The sequence below is a fragment of the Bremia lactucae genome, linkage group LG2 (genome assembly GCF_004359215.1).
Source record: "Bremia lactucae strain SF5 linkage group LG2, whole genome shotgun sequence".
Taxonomy (NCBI): domain Eukaryota; phylum Oomycota; class Peronosporomycetes; order Peronosporales; family Peronosporaceae; genus Bremia; species Bremia lactucae.
This window is the reverse complement of record NC_090611.1, coordinates 2047258-2057931: the sequence shown is the minus strand read 5'-3', so window position 1 is coordinate 2057931 and position 10674 is coordinate 2047258. Positions and strand designations below refer to the sequence as shown.

The window sequence follows — 10674 nt, the reverse complement described above, 5'->3', positions numbered from 1 at the left end:
ACTGAGCAAAATGGTGCATCAAGCACCATGTAAAACATCGACCACAGGCAAGGAGACAGCTTTCTTGTTCCTGGATGTAGACCGACTACATAGGATGCCCGAGTTCATAGTATCGGACCGGGATCCACGTTTTACGTCTCATGTATTTGAGCTGCTAGGCAGCAAGCTCCACATATTAACAACCGATCATCCCCAGACCGATGGTCAAACAGAACGTGCCAATCGGTTCGCGGCGGATGTCGTACGCACGATAGCGACTCGTAAAGAATGGAGCAAGCAATTGCTCTTTGTGAAGTTCGCTATAAATAACAGTGTCCACGCCAGTAAGGGTGAGACACTGTTTTATTTTAACGGACTGCACCATCCTCGGACGCCAGTCTCGTATGTGCGCAGCCCGAGTCGTAGTGGGGGAGGGCCCCTCACTACGCTCGGTGAAATTGAGAAAGAGGGACACAGTTAGGAAACTTGCCCTCGCGACCCTGCCAGTTTCGCCCTGGAGTAACTACGAAATTACTGCCGCGTTACATAGGGCCATTTGCGGTGGCCAAGGAGGTTAAGGACCTTAATTATAAGCTCACCCTCCCGCCATACATGAAGACGCACCCCGTATTTTACGTGGATCGTCTGAAAGGTATGTTGATCCAGCAAAGATCACTTATCCAACACCCATCTAAAGATACCGACAGGGCAAGCGTGACTTTTACGCTTGCGCCCAACATACTGCGTTGTATCCTGAGAAGACCCATTAATGAACAAACTTAGGTCACTGTGTTTAGTAATGGTCTTGCAAATGGTTCCATCAAGACCCAGCTATTCCGCCTCGAGCTAGAAACGTTAGATTAGGAGATATCTTCAGCGGAACTGGACGACTTAAGCTTAAACAGGCTTTCGCCCACTTTGGTGTGGTGACGCCGACCGTGGGTCGAACGTCGATCAGGTGGGGGTGACGAGGAAGGTGAACGACTTCCCGCCGACAAATTCCTCCTACCACGATATGGATTTAAAGAGCGAGGGATATCGCGCGCGTAACGCGGATCCTTCAGTATCTGCTTTTTTGAAAGGTCCAGCCGAAATTTCAGCTTTCCTTAACCCTGGCGATCCATGAGCGAACATCGAGGAGATCCGAAGTCAGTCGCAAAAGTTGACTGTCGAGATCCCTGATCGTCGTTCGGCAGCGCTCAGCGCCTGCGACTAAACGGAAGCAGAATAGGCTGCCGCGAGTAGATGGGCGAAACTGCCACTCCTATCGGGCGCCGCTGGAATTAGTGGATGCTGCTGAGAAATAATGCTTCCTTGTTGAAAGGTTGCTTGTCCATTGCTCCGTAAAGGATAAGCTTCAAATCCTCGTCCAGTGGAGAAGATACCCAAAGAATTTTGACTTTTGGGAACCAGTCAACGCCCTGCGCATCGACGTGCCGAGATTAATGTCTGCCTATGAAACGGAGCACCAGTTGGCGCCGCTCCGCTAGTTCCAAATAGACTAGCAGGAGTAGCGTGCTGAGTAGAAGCATCGCGCTACTCCTGCTAGTACATTTGGAACCGCCCATGATTTATCTCACACGCACGCAAGCGAAGTTGATTCGCTGCGACCGTTGCTCTATGAGGCTATAAACGACGCAGGAATTCTACTAACAAGACCGGAATTGCGGAAACACGGCCAAGTGATTTCCCCTGAGCCTTCCATGAGCTGAAGACGCCATAATACTTATGAGCGTCTATAGTAGCGCGCTCTTGGAGCGACGCATTGATTCCATCCGAACGAGGCCATTCGGTAGAGGTTGCATCGGTGGTCACATAGCCGCGTCTAATACGGCTAAAGTTGCGACACCGACTGGACTCGTTCACGTTCCGTCGGTGGAGCTTTAAGTTCAGGGTCTTCTGCGTCATACTCCTCGTTGTGGATAATTGTCTGAATGACAGGTGTTGTGGTTTTACCCAACTGAGAAGCAGCTGCACCTTTATGGACAGTGCTCTCATGAATAGTCGCTGCGCTCGCTAGCGCAGACGACGGGACAGTTGCCTTCGCAACGTTGAGCGTCTCCATGTTGGGAGCATTGGGTGAATTTTGGATGGGCAATTTGACGCCATCACCCTTACCCATTAGCTCGCTGCACTCATCACTTGAGCAACGGATCTACAGCCTCACTGTGCAAGTGGGATAGCAGCAATAGCTGTCGGCGTTGCAACTAAGGCACTAGGCGATACCCGTCACTGTTGTGATATATAAATATTACTAGTTGAGAACTCACAAGGCTTAGTCAATGAAGCCGCTTTTCGACATATATAAGACAAGGTGGGACACGCATATCTCATTTATCGGAGGCCTATTAATTTCCATTTTATACAAAGACAAGTGCAGATAAGGCAAACTGCCATACAAGGTCACAAACCACTTTGATGCTACAGACCAGTTCAAAAAATATATAGCCACATAACATGTAATAGTAGCGAAGTAGTTTTCCCGTGAACGTTGACAAAATTAATCGAACGTTGACAAAATTAATTGTGTTCGATACAAACCGAACAAAATCAAGTCAAGTTGAAATTTGATAGATAACTTTCAGAATTATCTAATTCGTAGCAATCACAATTATACACAATTAAGGGCATCGACACTCGACTGCGGCAACAATTATCCGCTGTTTGTCTGGGTCATGTCTTGGCAGTCTCGTGTGCGTAGCGGTGACACCAGTTGCGCATTATTGCAACCGCACCAGGCACTTTTCACTTACCAGGAAGCAAAACTGCACTCGATTAAGCAGCTGGATCTGATACGCATCGACTTTGAATTGCAGCAGCCTACTCATCTTGTGCTGGAATGCGTTGTTGACCGCCGTCAGACTTCTAATGCTAGCGCTTTCCTCAATGATAGAAGCATCCAAGTGCATTCATGGATTCTGGAAGCGTGTCAAAAATTGGAGAACTCGATTGCGACGCTGGAAAAAGTCCAAGCGGTTTCGCTCGCATGTGTTTGGATGAGCCTACCGAGAAGGCTATCTCATGATGCACCATCCGGAAGCAATAGGGATTGTTTGAATTTAAAAGGCTCTCGAGGTGAGATTTTGCTTGAAAGCATGGAGCAGAGGCATATCAACTTAGAAACGTTAATTCAACGCCAATTGCGCGGCACAGGAATGCTACGAGCAGCTCAAGAGAGACAACTCGTGCCTGTGACGCTACTTGGAGAAACCTACCCTTTCCAAGTCGATCGAGTGAAAACAAATATACATGTGAATATGGGAAGAACACAGATAATTTTCAATCGATGGAGCGATGTTATAGACGATATGAGACAGGATGCGCTGGTAGATGAGGTCACAACCCGAAAAATCCATGTGGTGAATTCTGTCAAAATTAACGATGCGTTAAATGACATTGAGCTTAATGTTCGACTATGGCAACGTGGCTTCGTAGGCTACACAGCCTTTATGAAAGATGTGCTTTTTAATATTGCACTTGTATTAAAGCATGGTCATCAAAGCTGTGATCATGACCTGAAAATGGAACAAATTGGGTCACATGGAATACTTCTGTCGGGAGTCAGTGGCGTGGGAAAGTCGATTGCGCTGTCTGCTTTGAACCAAGAACTTTTGCACCAGAAAATCAAGACATGGCGAATTGACGGTTTATCGCTGCTAATGGGCTCTGAATGTTCAATCGAATCATCGGCTTACGAGTATATGCTGCACAGCCTTGAACAGAGATTTAAGGAAGTAGAGTTCTTCGGTAAAAATGTCTCTGATCAGGTGTCGTCGACGTTTCTTGGAGTGGTGCTTATTGACGACGTGGACGTGCTTTTCCGCCACGAAAAAGGTCAAATCGGAGACAGGGCAAACTTCCGACTTCCGCAGCTTGGAAGTGCATTGCTGCGATTAATCGGCGAGCTAAGCTTACACAACTTACGATTGGTTGTCGTCGGAACAACCTTGAATGCCGACACAATGGTACCCGATGCTGCCAAACGTGCTGATCGATTTGGAAAGGTCCTAGACCTGGTCATTCCGTCGGAGCAATCACGCCGCGAAATTTTAAGTCTTCATCTAAATGGGCTAATACTACCTTTTGAAAAAAAAGTTCTTGATGGCTGTGCTGTTGACAACGTAGCCTCGCGTTTGGCTGAATTGACCGGAGGCTACGTAGCGAAGGATTTAGTGCGGGTCTGTCGAAACGCGACAGCGCAAGCGTATGCTAAAAAGTTGAATAACGATGAATCAACGAAGACGTATATCACATGGAATGAGCTTTTGTGTGCCCAGCAATACGTCAAACCAAGCCAACTTCGCGATTTAAATGTAGTATCGCCTGGTGCAGGAATGGATGGGAAGATCGTGTTTGCTGGCTATGGTGCTGTGCAAAAACAGCTCTTTGACTTGATCAGTCGGAAATTTTACCCAAGCACAGCGATGAAGGTGCGTGCATGATATTAACTACACATTTATTGCAAATGCTTACACAATTTTTAGCGCTTGGAAATCTCGAATGCGTCAGGAATTTTGGTATCAGGTCCGTCGGGCTGTGGCAAAACACTGCTGATTAAGACATTGGCTGCTCAAGCGCATGTAAATTTTGTCTCTGTGAAGGTATTTGATACATCAATGTTCTTCTATTCCAATAAGCTGTTTAACCTTCAATACAATCCCAGTCATCCGAGTTGCTCTCCAAGTATTTTGGTGACAGTGAAAAAGCAGTGCGCCAGCTTTTTGGTATGAAAAATGAAGTCTACTCGACGCGATTCTATCAAGCTTAAAATACTTTTTCTGTTTTATTAGCTCGAGCGCGTGCAGCGTCCCCGTGCCTCCTTTTCTTCGATGAATTTGATTCTATTGCCCACAAGCGTGCATTTCATGAGGGCGACGGTGGAAGTAGTGGTAATGGAGTCTACGCACGAGTGCTATCCACTTTTCTCAACGAGATGGATGGCGTAGGCTCACAACGTGTGGCCGCATCATATACCTCAACTACCAAAAAACTACTGACAACGAATAGCGGCAGAATTCTCGTGGTTGCTGCAACAAATCGAGGAAGCTCTCTCGATGCTGCCCTTGTTCGTCCAGGCCGGATCGACAAGACTATCGAGATGGGATATCCGACACAGCAAGACATACAGGTGCCAAACATCCGCACGAAGTTACCGCACTGGGCGCTTAATATATTTTTGCTTGACTTAGGAAATTCTTGCTCTTTACACAAAAACGATGCCACTGGGAGACAAAATAGATTTTCGAGATCTTGCCGCTCGTTCCAGCGGGTAAAGTAAAAATTGCTGTTTACTATTTTTTCTCGAAATAATTGTCCATTTGCTGCAAAAAAAAAATAGTTTATGTGCATTCACAGGAGCTGACATTGCGGCAGTTTGCAAGGAGGCTGCATTCCGTGCTCTTCGTGACAATATTGAGGCGAAAACAGTTTGTTTACGAAATTTTGAGGCAGCCTGGGATCAGCGCGTAGACGCAATATTAGCGCAGATGACCACTTGAAGGGATCAACATAGATTCCGCCGAAACTTGATGCTAATATCTGAGTTATTCGCACAGCACGGGCATATGAAATAATATTAAAAAAGCGCAATAACTACAGATTTTTACGAGGCGATAGGGAAGTTCGATTTGACACATCACGAGGAATAATTTTTAGCACATGACGTAAGTCCACATTCCGAGCCGAAGCCTCTTTTGCAGCTGACTTTATCTTCTGCAGTCCTCGAATTTCTGATTCACATGATCTGGATCGTTTCATCTCATGCTTCCTACCTGCTATGAAAACGGATCGAGCAATTCCTGTTACAGCCTTATGCTCTTTGGTCTTTTGACTATCATTGATCGGATCAAACAATGTTTTGAATGGAAAGAAGGCTTGCAAAAAGGGGTGGAAGAGCGCCTCCCTCGCTGTGGCTCTTGTTGCAGGATTCACATCCAGTAACCTGTAAATAAAGTTATGAAAGTGGTCACTGTCCGGTGCTGCAGCGTCTAAGTGAGCCTGCAATGAAGTTGACGTCACTTGCTTCGCACGAAAGTCTGCCATCTCAGCATTTTCTCCATTTGTTGCAGCTGATCGATAAGGGGCGCACACTATATGGAGTGGGGTTTTGTTTGTCACGACGCCTTCAATCTGCACCAAAAGATGCGCGTTCTCAACTATTGAAAAATCATCACGCTCCTGTGCTAGAGCCAGCGTCGTGAATAACGGTTTGCCCGATACACATTCGAGTAATAAGCAGCCCAATGACCACATATCCATGGCAGAGCAGAGCAAAAGCCCCGCAGCTACTTCGGGGGCTCTATACGTGACAGTTTGCACGTCAAAGCCTCCGCTTGTATGCTTACCGTTGTACGCCTCCAACTCGTTCGCAGTTAAGCAATTACCAAAATCCACAAGCTTAATTGGCGACGAGCATAGTGGCAACGATGCGCATGATCCCACAAAGGCTTCCGCATTGGAGCGCACCACGTTCTCAGGTTTAATGTCTGCATGGATAAGACCTAGGTCATGAAGAAAAGCTAGCGCGCCGCAGAGATGCGCCGCTATCTGCCGCACTTCTGCTAAAGACAATGAAGTAGCCATGCCTCCGAAATTTTTCAATTTTTGCCTCTGCGGTGCCTCAAGTGAATGAATGCTAATGATATCGGGATTGGGCACTGGTGAGCGTTTTCGCCTGCGTTCAATAAGCTGCAGTGTCCATGTGGATGCCATAGCTACCTCGGGCGCCTGACGCCATGGGCCCCAGCGTCGCACGTCCAACACTTGATCTCCCAGGAGCTCCAGCACAAGGCAGTAATGACCTTGCTCTGTAAAAGTCTCCAAAAGGCGCACTACTGCGTTTAGTGAGCGGGTCAGAGTAGCATGTCGGAGAGCTCAAAATCTACCCAAACGAGTACTCACCGGCACAAGTTCCATTAAAGTCCTTTTTGTTAATTCGCCGCAGCGCTGCAGCTTCGCGCTTGCTAAGCGCGTTAAATTCCGGTTGGCGTACGCATTTGATAGCTACATGGTGCTGCTGCTGCACATCCAGAGCTCTAACTAAATCGTAAGCTCCAATTATTCAGATAGTGAAATCCTAGCCCTTTTAGGTAGGGCACGCACCGCATAATTACCGCAAACGTGCCGCAACCAATGTTGCGCAGGAAACGGTAGCGACCGTCATGCAGCAGCGTTTGCCCTTCCACCAGAAATTGCATTTTATCACAACAATTGTGTCAGCCTTTCAGATTGGTTAGATATATTTCGTGACACAGCTATGTCATTTGATAATATTAAATACTTGAAAGCTCTTGTTCATATCCTACTGCTTTCGTTTTGCGTGCTGTAGCTCGGCGCGCAGACGCTTCAATTCCTTTTCTAGCTGCGAGTTTTCCTGTCGAGACACATGCAGCATCCACCGCAGCGACTTTATTTCATTCTGAAATACCTCCACGCTCTTCGCATTCTCTAATTGACCCGCGCCTTGTACGAGCAATTGCATGCGATCCTGTTGCTGGTGATGTGGCTGTGATGGATACATTCGTGACGCAAGCGATTCTTGCTGAGACCGCTCACAAGACGGTGACCGCGTCGATGCCGTTGCCGAAAATGGCGTATGCTTTCTCGTCAATAAATGGCTGGTAGAGCTAGCGACACCATCAGAAATTATCGGCAACAACGTCGGGAGTGAGTCCACAGCAGGGAGTAGAGGTGCAGGGGTCGCCTCCTTAAAGCTCGCAGCTGAGTTTGAGCGTGCGATTTCTCCATTCTTTCGATTTTTGTTCTCACGAGTATCCAGTGACTCCATAGGTCCGCGCTTGCTAGAGCCTACTTTATGGCTTTGCTTAGTCTCAATCGAACGGATGGGTATTTTGCTCGGGGTACGACCACGATGGCGCTGCAGCTCCTGCAATAAAGAAATTCCAAAGCGTGCAACTTGTTCATTCCCCACACCGCACACCAACAGCTGCTGCTCGGTGACTGGCATATCAAGAGATACTCTAGCTAACGTAGGATTAGGTAGGATATCCCAAGGCGCGACGCCGTACAAATCAACGAGCTTCTGGCGCCACGATTGCAGATGCTGAAAAATGATGTGAGCCTGCTCATCAGTTTGAGACATAGGCACACAACAAACTGGGCTACCGCTTTGATCGAGTGTCAGAGACTGTGTCTGCAGCTTTTGCTGCTGGGCAAGCAACCGTTTAGCTTGAGTTTCCTGAATGTAGGAAATGCGCATACGAAGTGTGGAGAGATCGCTGTACTCGGCCTCGCTCTTGGCCATTTTAAAAAGAGCCTTTTCCATGTGCTGCGCCAGCCTCGGCAATGCAACTAGGACTTTTTCGGGTGCATGAGGCTTCATGGAGCGCAAGGTTTCGACAAGCCGATCGACCATCGCGTCGCGCTGTACTGCCTCAATCTCGTGCATCACGACGTCTGTCGCCGTAGCGTTAGGTTCAATCAAAGTTTCCACCACAGCGTAATTTTGCGAATTTCTGCAGGAATGGAAACTAAATGGCGACTGATCACTTAAGTACTGCTGCTGGACGTCCGTTGGGCTACTGGAGCCACTGCTATTGCTAGCAGCCGCTTTCCGCTGAGACTCAGTCGGACTCACACACTTTCGTTGGTCACTATCTCCGCTTACAGCGACAACCTCGTCTTCCCCTACTTTATAACGCCGATTCACGTTCAGCTTTTTCACACGCATTCGATTGCTGGCCTGTCGCCAAGATGACAACAATGCACAGACAGTGCAAAAATAATAATAATGACGAGCCTACCGTAGGCAAGATAAAAGTAATTGTAAACGTGACTTATGCGCGTCATTTTGCATCTTCAATTTTTTTGCTGGTGTTTCTTCAATAGATTAGCTTATAAATATTAGTACCGTGGTCGATGACGTCGCCACCTGTGTTCAACACACGTCAGCAATTTCAAATCCCAGTCACATTGCCATGTATTCGTCTACATCTGCTGCGGACGACGAATTGTTGTCAGTGCTGTAGAGAGCTGACGTTTGTATGTAATAATCGGTGCAATTTGCTAGAGAATTAAATTCGAAACAGCCCACACACCATTTTTTTATATTCCAAATGACATACCAAGATATAGTGATTACCTAACGAAATCTACATTGCATTACGAGATATTTTAACGAAACGGCAGCGATCTCTCATCGTCATTTGTTAAGCAACTTATCAGTGCAGTTCAACTTATATGAATTTAACTAAAATTATGATCAAGTGCTTGAAACTTGAGGAGCAAATGGCACCAATGTCAAATACAGTCGGTCAAAAGGTCGCCCGTCAGCTTCACTCTGGTGGGATTATTCGTCCCTTAATTCAACTCGAAGTAGTTCTTCAGTGCGACGTCCAGCGTACGCAACCACAGCAGGCTCTTTGAGCGACATGACGCAGCTTGCACCAACGAAAAATGTGCCATTTTCGAGACCGATTCGATTCGAGCAAAGATAGTGGCAATTGGATTTGTTATACTCACCATTTTTCAGCGCCCTTGTGATGGGGGAAAGACGTTCCGCCCAGTATGAGAGCGTTGGGAAGGGCTCTTCGTCATGATCATCAAAATCAGTCCAAGCACAAGCGAAGAGCACCAGATCGCTCTGCTTTTCGACGACATTGGTGCCAAACTCGAATGCACAAAACGGAGATTTAAAGTCATTTGGATTAATGTCCATACATATGCCAAATGATATGACTTTGTTGAGCCAAGGACAGTGCCACGTGAGGAAATCGTCACCCGGCGTTGCCCACGACTTGTCAGTCTCGTACAAGAACTTCTTGCGCGGGTTGCACATGAGTTCGCCGTCCGGGCTAACAACTAGCATAGAATTGTACAAAAGTTCGCCTTCTTTCTCAACATAACCACACGTTACAATGCAACGTAGTCGTCGCGCTTGGCGGCGGCACCACCAAAATGTCCGTCCTTTGCCTGCCATCTCGGCCATTGCAGTCACGTCAGCCTTGGTTTTAAATACGTAGCCAGTAAATGCCATCTACACAGCGTCAGTTCGATATTTAGCATATTCTTCAAAGCAATTCGGATAGGAACGCTAGTTTTAGCCACCTCTGAAAGCATGAGTACGTCGATCGAATCCTCTTTACAAAGCGAAGCGACCATTTCATTCACATGCTGCAGACAAGATAATGAAAAGTTGTTCGGCCTGAAATTATGCGTGGCAATTACTTGACCCCGACCTGCATATTGCGCTCAACTTGACCGAGCTGTGGATCTTAGAGTACATTTATAATTGATTACTATCAGCATTCGACTTAGTTGCTATTTTGACGCGCACCGTACTGCACGATTGCGACCTGCATGTCCACTATTCGCAAGTTTTGATGATACAGCTATTCTAATTTTTAGTAAAATCATCGCAAAATTACATGGAAACGTCCACTCCTTCCACCACTTTTTTCGATACTTTTAAAATTGGACTTTTATCAATCAAAAAAGTTTTAACACGTTAAAAGAAGCTGCAAGTTGGCTGTGTTTCGTCGTTTAATAATCACTCTTATTGTTACGGGGTAGCTCGTTACATAAATAATATTGCCTATAAGAGGAACAATAAAGAATAATTAACATTTCAAGGTTACCATACATGGTAATATTGCGCAGTTATATGACAGTTCTGTTCATCGATTGTTTAATATTTTTTAATTGACCCCACCAATGCTGCTAGACGCGCGAATGGGT

At 46.6% G+C, this 10674-nt stretch overlaps 3 protein-coding genes across 3 annotated transcripts; all 3 read right to left on the bottom strand.

Moving 5' to 3' along the window:
• Positions 1-5571: 5571 nt before the first annotated feature.
• On the bottom strand, positions 5572-7175 carry CCR75_003674 (uncharacterized protein; the record flags this gene model as incomplete). Its single annotated transcript, XM_067961768.1, has 3 exons — positions 5572-6851; positions 6880-7013; positions 7081-7175. 3 exons carry the CDS (start codon positions 7173-7175, stop codon positions 5572-5574), a joined length of 1509 nt encoding a protein of 502 aa, XP_067822057.1.
• Positions 7176-7279: 104 nt separating this feature from the next.
• Positions 7280-8668, bottom strand: CCR75_003675 (uncharacterized protein; the record flags this gene model as incomplete). Its single annotated transcript, XM_067961769.1, has 1 exon — positions 7280-8668. The coding sequence occupies one exon, from the start codon at positions 8666-8668 to the stop codon at positions 7280-7282; it is 1389 nt and encodes a 462-aa protein (XP_067822056.1).
• A 364-nt stretch (positions 8669-9032) lies between these two features.
• CCR75_003676 (uncharacterized protein) lies at positions 9033-10298 on the bottom strand (the record flags this gene model as incomplete). Its single annotated transcript, XM_067961770.1, has 4 exons — positions 9033-9973; positions 10030-10110; positions 10176-10210; positions 10274-10298. 4 exons carry the CDS (start codon positions 10296-10298, stop codon positions 9287-9289), a joined length of 828 nt encoding a protein of 275 aa, XP_067822059.1. The 3' UTR covers positions 9033-9286.
• Positions 10299-10674: the final 376 nt, after the last annotated feature.